Raw genomic sequence first — 15,693 nt, 5'->3', positions numbered from 1 at the left:
TTTGGATGTTATTAATAGCAGCAGTCACTGTTGTTCGCTGTTGTTTTTCCATTGTGATGTTTAAAACCAGTTACTGACATGGAAGAGCTGGTTCAAACTTTGTCTCTGGTGTTACCGGAAGCATTTAAACAAAAAAAAAATGCTAATTGAGTGAAAAGTTGCATACCCTAAACCGTAACACAGATTATTGTAATACTGATTAACCTGAACTAATCTTTTTTTTCTTTTCTTGTTTCAATTAGCTGAAAGGAGTTTATGCACTGAAACGACCTCAGGAAAATCCAAGATGGCCGCCAAAAGGAAAGGTGGCCTAAAACTCAACGCTATCTGTGCCAAGCTGAGCCGTCAGGTGGTGTTTGACAGCAGCTCCCAGAATGCCGAGGGAGACCAGAGTGTGGCAGAAAACAGCGAGCGCGGCAGTTCCCACTACGACGACAATGACACCAACTTCCCAGAGGGCCTGAACCTCACTCAGAGTCTGGAGGAGGACCAGAAGAGACGCGAGGCCATCGAGAAGTGGGTGAACGGCGAGTATGGCGACGAGCCGCCAGCCCCCGTCGGCGAACACGACGAGCATGAACTCAAAGTGGGCAACGAGGAAGCCGGCCCTCCGGAGGGCGTGTACATGGTTCACCCCACGGGCTGCAGCGATGACGAGGACAACGCCGAGGAGGCCGAGCCGGCCGCCGGCTCGCAGGATGGCAGTTTCCATGACGACAAAGAAGCGGAAGACAGGCCTCCAAAAGAAACCACGTACATGCCACCACGTGAGGCCCAGAGTCGCCAAGCACCTTTCTCCTCTAAAGGTACATTTTGACTCTCTGTCCTCCCATACCTTCACATGTCCCCACCATACTCTGATTTATACTTGACCCTTTTTTAGACTTCTTAAACCGACACTACTTTTGCCCTTCAAAACATTCCACCCCATAGTATTAAGGGGCAAATGCTTAGATAGAGGGGTGACATTGCCCCATCCGCATAAGCTTAAGTGTGCCCATTATTGGAAAGAGACACTCTAAAGTTACATTATGAATAGCCAGTGACATTATTACCCTAAAGACAGATTCAACTGGCAGGCCGGGGAGGATGGGGGGGCAGAAACTTGTCAGTGTGCGGTTAACTGCAAAAAGAAATTCATAAATGGAGTAGGCTTACAACGTAAGGCTGTTTATGCACTCTCCCAGCAGCTGTGGGCCAAGAGCGCATGGCAGGACCAGGCTAAGCTTCATATTACACCCAGGATTACATATTGAGTCTTTGATTTTCCCTAAGCTCACTAAACTTAGCCACCGCTTCAAACTCCTCTATTACATGGAGTTGTAGTCTGCCGTAGAGGAGCTTTTTTTTAATTTATTTATTTTTTTCAGTTGTCAAATACAAGAGATCAATTGTCAAATAAAGTCAGAAATAGGGAAATTATATCACAGAGCCATATGACTCTTGAGTGTGTTCTTATCTTGTCACAAACAACAGTGGCTCCATATATTTATTGCGAGCAGACATGGACATATTTTAATAAATGCCTTTATACAATGTGCTCTTGTAAATTACTTGTAATAACCCCTGTTTAATTATGACATGATGTTCCCACAATATCATTTACTGATTATCAAATAGAAAAAAGCTGGCTCAGGCAGTCAGTCGGAAGTAACAAGAGAATGTGATAACAGCACAAACAGTCTTTTAAGAAAATGTCTTTTGCACTTATACACTTTGTCACACTTGTAGCTAGATGCATACGCACTATAGGAGAGTTTGGCCTTTGTATAGTTAACATGCAGAACTTTTTAAAAAAAAGGAGAAAAAACATGGCTCGCTTATATGAATAGATAAAGCGTGTTTTGAAGACAGCGAGAGGAAAAAAGGAAGCTGCAATTTGCAGGTGAGACCGGTTGTTGCGGTACAAAAACAAGTTTTGTTTTGTGCTTGCTCACCCCACTTTAACAGTTTTTTGGCCTTTCATCTAGGTTTAGGTATCTACCTCAGAGTCATGTACACATGCTCTTTAAGTCTGCATTTCTTTTGTGTTTTACAGCAACAGCTCTGGCCACACAAAGGGGCTTCTCAGAAAATGAAGCAGGTTTCATTTCTGAGGCAAATGAGGAAGGCTTTGTGGTTTTAATTAGTCATTTTGTGTTTATTTCATGGCCAAAAAAAAGAACGCCTGTCTTTAAATATGTATTACTGTCGTGTAGCAGACCTACACCTTTCCCTTCACTGGATCCCTAACTACTTAACATCTCACAGCAAAGCCAGAGTGTTTGAAGACTGTGGGGAGAGCACACTGCATCAGTTGCAAATCTTGTCTTTAGAGTGTTTTTTTTTTTTTTTCTCAGAGTTGCTCTTTGTTGATTGTAACTAGGGCATCTATATTGCCATGTTTCTGCTCAGCTCACAATTAAAACATTTTTTTTTTCTCTCCTCTCTCCCTCTCGCCGCTGTCTTTCAAAGGCTGATGCGGAGTGCACATAATTATGCATATAAACATAGTGGCTTAATTATCTCTCACAACATCAGTGACAATGTAATTAACAAACATTGCAAGATCAATGAGAGAAACTGCGACCTTCAAAACATTTAACTCCTCACATTGAGGCATCGTGCGGATTTCCTATCAGTGCAAAACCCCAGAATACTTTTCCTAGATAATTTAGATGTCGCATTAGAGCCTTCGTAAGCCAGTCAATGGAAAAACCAATGAATTAAAAAAAACTATGAAAGCAAAGACAGAGATGCTCATAGCGATGGATCAAACAGGCTTGACCGTGACTTCCATTTGCAATTCTGGGTTCACTGTAAAAGGTTATTGTTCATTTCAAACCATTTCAAAGCCCCCACTATTTACTGCCTGTTAATTAACTAACCAAACAGAGAGCAAGTTTGAAGCTCCGTGCACTTTTGTGTGTGTGTGTGTGTGTGTCAAATTAGTCCAAACAAATGTGCATAATGTCATTTATTCAAAGCAACTCTTTATTAGGCTACCACTGCCCATTTAAACAAAACACACTTAAACTAATTCACCGACATCAACACAATTTGCTTTTTAAAACTCTATTTAAATTATTGCACCATAATAAAAAATAATCCCACTTTGCAAAACTTTCTCTGACTGAACTCAACTGAAAACACAGCATGTTATTTAAACTTATATTTTCAACTACATAGTTTACGTTGTGCATGTGCGATTCAAAACTGACAACTGTATTCAAACCCCAGATTAGTCCATATATAGCCACCGGCATGCACCTTTATCATCAGCGACACCTCTGCCTCTCAGTCCCGTGAGCAGAGAAGCTATGCCACACTGATGGCCATGTTTGGTCAGCCAAAAGGAGATATAATGCCCATCTGTTATCATAACAGGGAGGGAAAATGTGGCCCAATTGCCTAAAATATAGACAAGGCAGGTATGTGCCGTGTGTTGGGCTTTGCTTGCCTGAAGTGTCAAGATTAGAAACCACTTGTTTGTAGAGTTTCCAGTGACACCAGAGAGAGTGTGGAGGGAAATGTCAGATGTGAGGTTTATTTCTGTGTTTTTTTGTTCCTTTTCTTTTTTTCTTTTGGTGGGTTGGGTGGTAGCATTAGTGGAGAGACCAATCTCACCTTAACCCATTCACCCCATACATAGTTTCCCACCTGGTGTCACATGACATCATTAAAAGGCAGCAAGATAGGGCTCGAGTAGAAAACTCATTTACATGGTGTTTTAGAAAAGGTTATCTCCTGTCAGTTCCAGTCATAATCCTTTTCAAGTCCAATCATTTGCCTTTCGTTGATAGCACGCCACATGGCTCCGGTGATGAATAAAGAGACTTGGCTAATTTTTTTCAGAGACAAGGTAATGATAATACCATAAGCAAATATAATATAAAAAAAAGATATGTCGGTGCTCCCATGACAGAAACCACTAGTCTCTGTACAGTAATTAGCAATTGACTCTGCCAGAAAAATGATAGATGTTTTATTTAATTTGAAACCTACTCCAAAGCAAAAGTCGACAGACATGAATCTATTCCTGGTCAATACAGAAGCAGCTTTGACACTCTTTATATTAGTGATCAGAAGATTAAAAAAAACAAATTTATTTAGACATTTTTAAAATATGATTTCCATCTATTCTGGTGTGCTCTTTTTAAATACCATCCCTCACTCATTACGTGTAAGTCCATTTTCTGACTTTTCTGCTACGTGTGTGGGCGGGTCTGTCCTAACTTTAGAGCTATATGATATACTGTGACCTGAGGTCCCCTTACAAATACAGTAGCAGTAAAAGCCAACCATGCACTAAAGTCACAAACACCTAAATCAAATGAGAAGAATGTTTAGCAAAATCACATTTTGAGTGGAAATGTTCAAAATGTTCTTTTGTGCCATGTATGATTATCAGTTAAACAGCTCAAAAGAAACCGAAAACTTAAGGATAAAATAAGTCAAGTTGTATTGTACCCTGCAGTAAGTTCTTGTAGTCTGTGGTTTCAGTACATGTGAAAACATGGCAGATTTGATCAAAAGATATGCGAGGCATTTCCTCTCAAATACACGGTCCATTTCTGTTAAATTTTTCATGCCCTTTCGATCTACCAGATACTCTTTCATACTGATCCACTGCGTAGAGGAGCAACCCCAACGCAGTGAATGGAAATTTGGGGATTATTTTACATGCTCCGCGGGAGATGTGAAAAGCAGGGCACGGAGACTGATTTAGCAATAACTGAGAAATCTGAGACAAGAGCAGAAATATTTATGTATTAATTACCCGGGTGGTAGGTGGTATTACTTCTCACCAGATCATGTTTTGATGGTGATATGATGTGAAACATTTTTTTTTAAACTTTTTTTTTTTTACTCTGGTCCTGTGACTGTGCCAAGGATGAGTTAAGAAGGCCAAAGCTTTTACATGACCCAGGTGAAATTATCATCTGTTACATTACTACTCTGGTGTTCTGGTATCCTGTCTGACATGCAAACTGACACAACAGGAGATTTATGAAATTGAGTTGGATCAGCTAACACAACTGCCTCACATTCCTACCTCTCTATTTTCTCTCTCATGTACCTTTTCCTCTTTTTTTTCTCTATGCAAAACTTTGTCCCTCCATTGCTTTCAGACAAAATCTTTTTCCCCACTCTCTGACCTCTTGCACTAACCTGGATGAAAGTTAATGGGCCAGAATTAATCTCGCCATAATGTAATTAAACTATACATTGACTATATTTCGCTTATGTCCTTGGGGAAGTTGTCCAATTTAATTGACCCTTAAAATGGAAAGGATGTTTCAGTTCACAAATGTGTAAAAAGGGGAAAGGATTCATTCATTTCACTCTTAAAGGTGACACATTAATCATAGTTGTTTTTTTTACAATACTTTACATCAAACTTCGGGGATTATGAATTGCACTTAACATGCCAACTTCCTGGAAGATAGCAGTTCTAATTATGTCATTTGCATCAGTCATTGTGTAAAAAACTGTGGGGAAGTGCACTGATGTTGATTCATTTCACTTCATTTCTAAGAACCTAGAGATTCCCCTATTTTCTTCGGCCTCAAATGTGATCTCATAAAGATTTCCTGCTCTTACATGTAAACCATTTATTTAATATATTATTTAATAGTGATTCTCTAATGAATTTTTGATAAGACATAACAAGATAGAAAATCTGAAGAAGTTTGTTTATTCAGTGTGTTCTTTGGTACAGTCATCTGCAAATTGTGCAGGACTGACTTGTAGTGCAACCAAAACAGGAAGAGCATTGCCTCAGGCTGCTTGTTTGTAGACACATAAATGCACAGAGATGTACAAGGTAGACGCTGCTCTAGAATCACTTTTCCTGTTTTAAAATTTACTGCAGTTCTGAAATAACAAGTATAGCCGAACACATCAATCGTAAGCAGGTAATGTTCAGAAAAAAAGATAGACTATAATGTAGCAGATTTAGTTCTAGTAGGTTGGAAGTCTTTTATTATCATAATGCAGTGTGCTCACCTTAATATGAGAGAGGGTTGTTATAATTACTGGGCTGTCAAAATATATTTTCCACAGATTACTCCATTTGTAACATAGGCATTTGATGCCAAACAAAACAATAAATTGTTGAATCTTCTTCAGCTACACAGCATAGCGATAGTGAAACACTTTTCGGGTGAGAATCAGTCAATGTGAAGCGATAGAGAGTGGTGGACTGATTGACTGATATGATTTTGGCCAATGATTGACATGCCTTGAGCAACGTTGTTTGTAGCAGCTTCAAAAGGAAAACATTTGCAGGCAGTTTAAGAATTGTATCTCTCACAGAGGAGCTCACTACTCTACTCTTTCTTTGTACAGGAGAAGCATCTACCCTGCGAGACTATGCAGCCAACACCATGAATGAATTTTTGGGAATGTTCGGTTATGATGACCAGCAGGTAAGGGATGAGCTGACCAAGAAGAGCAGCTTTGAGAAGCTCAAAGCCGCTACCTCAGACCCCTCATCCCTCAGCACTGAGGAGGCCTCGCGGCGTGCCCGCTTCTCAAAGTACGAAGAGTACATTCGTAAGCTCAAAGCCGGCGAGACTCTTCCTTGGCCCATGCATGCTTCCCCACCCAAACCAGAAGACCTCAACCCAAAACTTGCCCAAGACAAGAGCGCTACCATGCTCCAGACCTCTGGGTGCCTCCCAGGGGCCGAGGCACAGATCTACCCCCAAAGCCTGGAGCACAAACAGCCAGGAGGACCTCAGCTGGGCACTTCTCAGCCACCGAATCCCTCTCACATGCAGAACATGGCGTCCCGAGCCTCCAAGTATGACTTCTTCATTCAGAAGCTGAAGATGGGTGAGAGTCTACAGCAGCAGAACGGCAATGCTTACAAGCGACCCTCCAAGTACGATCTTGAGAACGTCAAGTTTCTGCACCTCTTCAAGCCTGGCGAGGGCAACCCTGACATGGGCGGCGCCATTGCCTTTAAGACTTGCAAAGTGGGCCGCCCTTCGAAGTATGACATCAGAACAATTCAGAAGCTGATGCCGGGAAATCACGAGGCCTCATTGATGCCCAACATCCTTGCTACAGCACCAGGGAACCCAGGAGCTCCCGGTGTCCCCACCGTGGGCGCCGCCGGGGCCAGCATCGCCCCAGGGCTCACGATGGACCAGACAGGACAAATAAGCTTCAACGCCGCTGACTACCTGAAGTCCAGCTTTTCCAAGACTGACTCCATCACCACGGGCACTGTGTCCTCTGTTAAGTAAGTAAACGTCATCATATGAAACTAGAAAGCATTTAGAGAGCACATACCTCTGCCAAGGCTACACAATGCTTTTGATTAGTTTAATGTGATTTGTAATCTGCATCAACATATACATAGAGATCGATAACGCCAATTTTGAGAATTCTTAAATCCTGAATAGGAGTATAAAGTGTTATGCAAACATTCAATATGGTAAAATATCTGTGAAGCCCCAAATGGGCGTGGCCTATATGATGAGATAAGTGACCAGGGAAACAAGGGGGAACAATTATTTCATACTTTACTTGAGCAGGATTGAGCAAAAGGGTATAACGTTGCAAATTATAATACGGTGAAGCTATCCTGCACATAAAAACTAATAAGTTACTATTTTGTCAGTAACCAAACTTTTGCCTAAATGTAATAGATCAGTACATTTTTTGATATTCACCCAACAAAAAATAACAAAGAAACAGACCAACGGTGCAGAAAACAGTACCTTGTCAGAGTTAACAATAAGTTAATAAATATATACAGAAGGCAAGCGATGACAGCATTGATCTCATCCTCTCTCTTATTGGTAAACGAGCGACGTGTGCTTATTAACAAAAAAATATTGCATGACATACTGCACAATATATTTGCACCAAAACAATGCATACCTCTTAAAATCTGTTAATAAAAAGTACAACCTGTCCATTAAATTTCCAATTTAAAGTTTAATGGCGGATTGAAAAGATCCCAAGTTCCAGTGGAACACCTTGGAGCCAATATGAAGCTCACATACACTTAACTGCTACTGTGAGTCAGTTAGCCTAACGCAAAGGTAATTGCTACCTCCACAGCAGCCAACAGGAATGTAGTGTGAAATAGCGTATAGTGCCCAATAGATCCAGGACATGATGAGTTGCGAAGGCACATGAAGTGTTTACTCGCTGTAGCACTCCGTGGAGACTGATTTAGCACAGTCATCGCAAAGTGACTGACTTCTTTCGTTTGGCTAGGGTGTAACAACTCTCCCTTTAATTACTTTGGAGCCATGACTAACCTCCCGGCGAGTCACAGGGGCCGACTCTACACCGCCTGACGAGTGCACTTTAAAGGAAGCAAACGAGGGGTTTGGGGAGCCAGCCTACAGTCTTGTGCACTACTAGTAGGAAACAGCTCCCAGAGTCTGTTTGATTGGTTTTGACCTTGTCTCTAGTTAGTCGAGACCTATCAAAGACAGTGTTCAAGAGCCCTCTGGCACTTCTCCCTCAGGCTTTGGCCTTTGTCGGTATTGGGGCTCAGTGGCGCTGCAAGCTTGGCTAACTGACCCAGTCTGGTGCTTGTATACAGGGAGGAAAGGGGGGGTGCTAGTGAGAATGTCTGGCAGTGCATCCTCCCCTCTGGGCCAGATTAACCTCAGGTCATCCCCCGTGCGGAGCTGCTCACATGAAGCTTAATGCCGTTTCTGAGAGGGAGCGAGCAGAACCAATACTGTATTATGACTGTCACTGCTACCAGCTTCATGAAGGGAACCACATCACAGGTGACAAAAAGCACACGCCGCTGTAATGTGATGAATCCCTCTTGATTTCCTTCTTTTGAATTGAATCTGATTTGAGTAAAACTGATCGAGTCGGTCGATGAGTTTGAGCCATATGCATTTGAAGCTGCAGTGTTGTCCTACATCATTGTTTGAACTGAGTTCAGACTGATAGTCAGACTGTTCAGACAACTTGACATCAGCATTTGAACCAAGGGAATTTAGAGATTACCAGAAAAAGACCTTTTCAGATCTTTCCTTCCACATCCACATTATCCAGTTTTTGCAAATGAGCACTCACTAAAATACCCCCCATAAAAGATTAATGTCCCCTTGCTCCTGCATTTTGCCTTTCATTGGTTGGAAGACCATGCATCAAAGTGTGCGCCTTCCATCCCTGATTCATACGGCACATGAAAATGTGCCACAAGTAAATGTATATTGATAGTCCAAAGTTTGGGAGCGGCTTGTAAGTAAATATTGTGTCAGTTTGTTTTTATTAACAACAGGCAGCCCAACCACACCATTAATCCTGTATCTTTTGTGTTTGCCGTTGCATTAGGAATGGCCTGCCACCGGATAAACCCGCCAGCGACGACATCAACCTCTACCAGAAATATATTGCCAGGTATGCAAATCCCTCAATGTGCTACACCAAAGAAAAAATATACCCAAAACTGAGATGAACCTTTTTTTTTTTTTTTTATCCACTAACGGTGTGTTTTATTCAGTGATGTAACTAGACTTTAGACTGGTATGAGATTATTCTGTGTGCAGTAAATTGATTAAGAAAAGACTCAAATTTATGTGCTGAGAGGAAGTATAAGGATGAGGGGGTAATGAAAGTGAAATGGTTTGATGGTAGCTTACCGTAACTGGTTAAGGAAAGGCTCACGGTGTGTATAGCACTAAAACAATGAGGAGAACATAATTCTGAGCAGCTATGTACTGTTAGCTGTGACTGTGGCAGAGAGGATATGAGCTTAGGCCAAGTTCTCCTTGAGGTCTGCTGCTTATTGTTGAACACACAAGGAACTGAATGATCTGAAAAGTCTGTCATTCACACCAACAGAGACAAAAACATCAGGGGAAGGGAGGTATCTTGCTTTTCAATGGACACAGAACAATGTCCCCCATTCTGGAATCATATTGAGCCGACACTAGAAAGGTGATTATCATTTGTTTGTTTATTCCGTTTAAAAAGAAAGAAAAACAGCATTTGAAAAGCCAAAGTGGCTTTGGCGTTAATGATTACTTCTCCAAGCCATAACATGAAGGGCACAAATCAAAGCCTTGGCACTGACAGACACACACATACACACACGTCCTCTTCTACACACACACACACACACACACGCACACAGACACACAAAACCCCTTCCTTGGACTGATTACATTTTGCAAGAAGATTTAATTAAGGAATTTTTAATGAGGCTTCTGCTGGCACTGCCAAGAACTGTTTTGATATTTGCGCTGCATAATGCATAAAATTTGTCTAAACATCTCGGCAGTTGATGCACGGGGAGGCTGCAGATAAGCCAAGATACAGTTTCAATTTCCGTGTTGGGGTTGGGAAAAAAAAGAAAAAGGAAAGAAGAGGAGGGAGGAAAAAAAAATGGAAAAGGAGGGCTCATAAAAAGGGCAAATGTAGCACCGAGAGGGGAGGTAGAGGCGGGGGAGGGTCCTCTTTTGAGCTCGGGCTAATGAGTGCACATTAATACTAAAAACCAGCGTTGTAAACGCGTTTGTACCCAATCCTTGTGAAAAGAGGAAAAAAAATAAGTTCTTCATCTCCTCACCACACTACAGTTTGATGTTTTAAAGAGCTTCCATGGTAGTGTTTAGTTGCAGGTTTCACTCTTTAAATGCTTTCATGCACCCACTGTTGCCGCGGCACTTTGATCTGTGTATCTCTATTGTAACTGGAGATGCGCTGCAATCTCTGTATCGTGGTGATATTAATATTTAATCTGCTGCTGAATAGCAGCGGCCCATTAGGCCCCCTGACGCGGCAAGTGGGAATTGTCCAGAGGCAAAGTGATACAGCTGGGCAATGAGCAGAAGGGTGGGCCATAGTCTCAGGGGGTGGGGGGCTTTGTGTGTTCATACGTGTAAATGTGTGTGTTGGTGAGTGTATGTATGTGAAAGAAGAGTATAGAAAGCACTAATGGTTGGGACATATGTTGGCTTTAATGTGTGTTCACACGTAGTTCGACTTCTGGTCTTGTCTTTTACTAAAAGAGCCATCAAACCTTCCTAAAGCCCCCTCTAACTCCGTCACCATTTCCCAGACACACACACACACATACACATAGATACACCCTCCCAGCCAACTTAAAAAGAGTAGTGGATATGCCGTTCAATTAGCTTAATGAACTCAGCAAAGTGATCTGTAAATGCAGCTCTGGGATAATCCTAACAAGGAAAAAACAGAAAGAGAGATGGAAAAAATATTACTTAGCCCCCCATCTCCCCCTCTCCTCTGCACTAGCAGATGGAGCTCTTGGCAGCAGCAGTGCAAATGTTTATTTGTGTGTTTTCACTGGTAATTGGAGGATTTTAACAGTCATCGTCGTCAGACTTATAATCACCACCGTAAAAGTGTCTGTACTGTAGCAAGCAGCGCCAGACAATTTTTTTGTTGGACTCCGCAGGAGAGAGTGAAAGGGTTTGGTGTGAAAAGTAGACGGAGCTGTTCCTCCATCTCAGGATACCTGACCCTTTTCCTCACTTAAACTGTGGTTAACCTGAAAGAACTGTGCATTGATTTGACAAGGGTTTTCACAGTGCCGAGAAAATAAAGTAGTCATGGGCATCCTGATCCTTGAGTGTGTGTGTGTGTGTGTGTGTGTGTGTGTGTGTGTGTGTGTGTGTGTGTGTGTGTGTGTGTGTGTGTGTGTGTGTGTGTGTGTGCGTATCGGGGTAAAGGGTTTCAGTATAATAAGTGTCTCTTACGGCTGCTTTGGAAATAAATGGAGCTAATTTGGCTGAAATTGGTGTGACAGACGGATAAATTGTCGCAGGAGTGTGGAAAGCAGAAGTCAGTTTGAAGGTGCGAGCGGTGTTACTTTGAAGGTGAGACGAGCACAATGCCTCGAGAACTCCTTCGCCTGTTTTTCTTTTGTGCTCTTCCTGGTATTATAAAATTATTCCTTCACTAATCATTCTCGATTTGCCGTTTATTATTTTCAAATCACACCGACATATTTCTGAGCTGCTTTGTCATTCAGAGTTTTCGTCCCTACGACTGTTCTTTGTGCGATGAGCTCTGATGTGTCGTTTTATCCCCTGCTCTGTGTGTTGCTGTTCAAAATATGAAATTGTTCACATTTGTCCTGTAACTTGGTTTTCAGGTTCTCTGGGAGTCAACACTGTGGACACGTGCACTGTGCCTACCAGTACAGAGAGCATTACCACTGCATGGACCCTGAGTGTAACTACCAGGTGAGCGTGAGTATTTTACAACTTTTTTTGAGCATCCCTCAAATACACATGTTCTCCTGTACGCTGCAAACTTTACTTTTGGATCGAAGAATTTTTAGATTTAGAACTCAAAAAAGCGAAGCGTCTTCCCTTTCTTCAGGACATGACAAAGGGGATGTGGTGATCCTAGGACAGACAAACAGGATAATGTGAAATCTCTTCATTAGTGAGGCCACAACCAGCCAAAGTCTACCAAGTGAAAAGTTTGCTGGCCTTTAATCTGACGAACAGGCTATGAGTGTATATCTACGCTCAGAATACAGGCATCTTCTAGGAACAGTAGATCTTTGACACTTGGCCTTTAATCACAAGGGTTATTGTAAATATGCTTTAAACAAGCCCTTTTTTTTAATCTATGTGTTCTTTTTTCTAAAGACATCTGCCACTGACTTGAGGGCCTGTCTTTAATCCCCTTCCACGTTATTAATCTGGTCCCGGTCCCAGGAGTTGTCATGTATGGCACAGGAAGGAAAGAAAAAAACGCAAAGCAGATCATAATACAGTCCTTGTGTTTGCTGTAGCATATGGTCTGAGAGAGTTAGGCAAACACAGGCAGATTTGTCAAAGATGGAAGTGTGTGTGTTTTTTTCCCCTTCCTTTCCTTACAATTTTCTGAATTAAGCCATCTTCATCTGTAATCTCCTTTGTCTGCTCCCGATCAGGAGAGATTACCGCTCGATAAATATTGTTTATGTGGTAAAAAGCATCACAGATCTAAGCTTTCATTTTATGCATGAATCCCACTTCACAGTCTGATGGGACACATTCTTGGAGGAATACAAAGGAAAATCATTTCATGTCATTATTTAGAGTGTTAGTTCAGGTTATCAGGGCAATTTTCCACGGTCAGGTCTACATTTCTCTGTTGCTTGTGCATTGCGTGGAAACACAGATATGCTCTGCAAGCCAGCTCTCTGGGACGTCAATACCCTGAAAAAAAGGGAGAAGCAGGCAGTGACGAGCAGCCCCCTTTCGAAGCGATAACTCATGAAATGTTACATGACACACACTCCTGGAATATTATCCCACTACCAGCCTGCGGGCTATTGGCTGAGTCTTAACATTCTCCTTTCATGGGCTTGTACATGAGGGAGAGTGTTCATCTTGCCACACTAGTGGGAATCCTAAAATAAATGTAGCAAGTGGCTCCCAACCTTCATCGCCACTCAACTGAAAATGAGATCTTTTTCCCAGTCAGCTCTCTCCATGGCCTATTTTGGACGGCTTGATGGATCGAATGTACCATGACCGCAGTTCAACTTGTCTTCCGGTCATCATTACCCATCAGATACCAGTGAGCCCCAGATCTGTGCTCAGAATCTTTCAGGAAAATTGTTCAAAAAAGCTAAATCCACTGCTTTCATTAATTAGATTACAAATCCTAATGAAGTGTTTGCTCCTACTGGAGTCAAACATCTCAGATATATGCAGTGGGAAACAGGCTAAGAGGAAGAGAATGAACAGCTGGGTGAGATCTGAGCTCTTTACTTTTGCGGAGTAGAGCACATGACACAAAGCAATTACCCTACTTTGTACAGCAATTAGTTGCTTTTTAGAATAGTTCTTTCTGATGTTTTTCCCTCAACTGGAGATAAATATGGATTGAAGGCAGAACTCTCAAGTCTCATTGATTCGCACTTCTCCTTTTACAGTTTCTGTAACATCAGCTTAAGCCCAATTACAGCAGATTTGGTTGCTGCGAGTCTCTGTGGAGTGACTTTTCTATTTCCCCTTCCCAACTCCTAGGTGTGGGAGGGATTTTTTATTTATTAATTTTGTAATTTTAGAAGGCGGGTCTCTTAGCATATTCACTCATCATTACAGGCAAAGCCTGCACCAAAAGCGAGTGCAAACGCTTTAATTAAAAATTGAATCATATCTCAGCGAATTGAAAGGGAAAACGTTTTTTGGTTCACTTGTTTGTTTGTTTGTTTGTTTCTGTTGTCTTCTGTTTTCCCCTGTGCATGTCTGAGAAACCATCTGCATGGAACATAATTTTTCCAGAGACAGAAACATCAGAACTGTGATCTTGCATGTCAATTGATTCATCTTAATTAAAAAAAACAAAAAAACCATTTTGCTAGAAGGGAAAAAGTTGAGAACACTCTTCATGATCAATGTGGAAGCTTCTCCTGCGCTCAGAAAGTCCCAGAGTCTTTGGTGCTGCATTTGGATAGGACACAACTTTGAGATATGCAAAGTAAATCAATAACCACAGAACGCATCATCTTTAAAGACATTCTGGCCCTCTCCGTTGCAGTCGGCACAGCTCTCCCCAACTGCCAATTGGCTCCTGCATGCTGCAGCTGCTGCTTCCACAGAGATAAAGTGACTTGTTGCTGATTCTATGACTGGTTTAAATAAACACCAACCTGTTGCCGCACATTTTCCCCTCTCCCCTTTTGCAGAGGTTTACCAGTAAGCAGGATGTAATCAGGCACTACAACATGCACAAGAAGAGGGACAACTCTCTGCAGCATGGCTTCATGCGCTTCAGCCCTCTGGACGACTGCAGTGTCTACTACCATGGCTGCCACCTCAATGGAAAAAGCACCCATTACCACTGCATGCAGGTACATTACAAAGACTCACAGCTCCTCCTCCACCTACACACATACCCACAATAAAGCCACAAATACGTGCTGTAAGCACGCATGCACACAAATACGGAAACATTTGGTCACACATGCTTAGACGTTACATACAGTACAAATAACCCACAACTCATCTATGCAGATACAAAATGTAGAATATAATTCATCACTAAGTTTACCTTCCAGAGCCACACAATAAAGGTGGTTGTCAGTAAACCATAGTCCATGTAGAGCCTAAAGCCTGGTTCTGTATCCATTAAGAGCCTTTAAACAACTGTTTTCAACAATGACATCATATAAGGACAGTTTTAAAACAGGATAAGGCAGAAAAAAGGGCAGTAGCAGAGCATCATGATACAGACGATGCCTTGATCTAGGAAGTCAGGCCGCTCGTAACACGACTACAGGATGTTTGAGAGTCACACAGTTTACATACATCTGTGAAATGGTATTACAGTTCCACACTTTTTCCATTTACACCAAAGGGTCTTTAAAGAGCAGTTTTGCAAAACGTGTCCTAAAGTAAATAATTGAAGATTTAAAAAAAAAAAAAGGGTGAATACACGTGAGGCTGCTTGTGCTTTCCCCACCTCTTCACTCTCTCGCTCCTTAATTGGCATGGATAAAATTCAGTAAGGTGTTTATATAAACTACACATTTTTCATCTTTTAGTACCAAGCAGCCAGTTGAAGATTATTCCCCCTTCTGGATTTGTTTAATTTTTTTCACATCTGCTTATTTTCAATGTGTCATTGCGCCGAGAGCTTTCTCGCCGTCAGGACGGCAGCGCGGCGGAGGATGGCTGGAGATATATTCTCTTTTAAACCCCTCTAACGGCGTAATTGTTATTAGGACGTTTCAGCCCTTGTTTTAAC

The 15,693-nt window shown here is 41.9% G+C and overlaps 1 protein-coding gene across 1 annotated transcript in view; it reads left to right on the top strand.

Moving 5' to 3' along the window:
- Window positions 1-15,693, top strand: part of casz1 (castor zinc finger 1) — a 77,811-nt gene that overhangs the window by 42,782 nt on the left and 19,336 nt on the right. The window contains exons 2-7 of the mRNA XM_054609264.1: window positions 243-779; window positions 6,331-7,080; window positions 7,123-7,231; window positions 9,304-9,369; window positions 12,095-12,185; window positions 14,633-14,797. Of these exons, the coding sequence (XP_054465239.1) occupies window positions 243-779; window positions 6,331-7,080; window positions 7,123-7,231; window positions 9,304-9,369; window positions 12,095-12,185; window positions 14,633-14,797 (1,718 nt within the window). The remainder of the gene's footprint in view (window positions 1-242; window positions 780-6,330; window positions 7,081-7,122; window positions 7,232-9,303; window positions 9,370-12,094; window positions 12,186-14,632; window positions 14,798-15,693) is intronic.

Source organism: Anoplopoma fimbria, chromosome 12 (genome assembly GCF_027596085.1).
Source record: "Anoplopoma fimbria isolate UVic2021 breed Golden Eagle Sablefish chromosome 12, Afim_UVic_2022, whole genome shotgun sequence".
Classification (NCBI taxonomy): Eukaryota; Metazoa; Chordata; class Actinopteri; order Perciformes; family Anoplopomatidae; genus Anoplopoma; species Anoplopoma fimbria.
The sequence above is the reverse complement of the archived record's forward strand: the minus strand, read 5'-3'. Positions and strand labels throughout refer to the sequence as shown.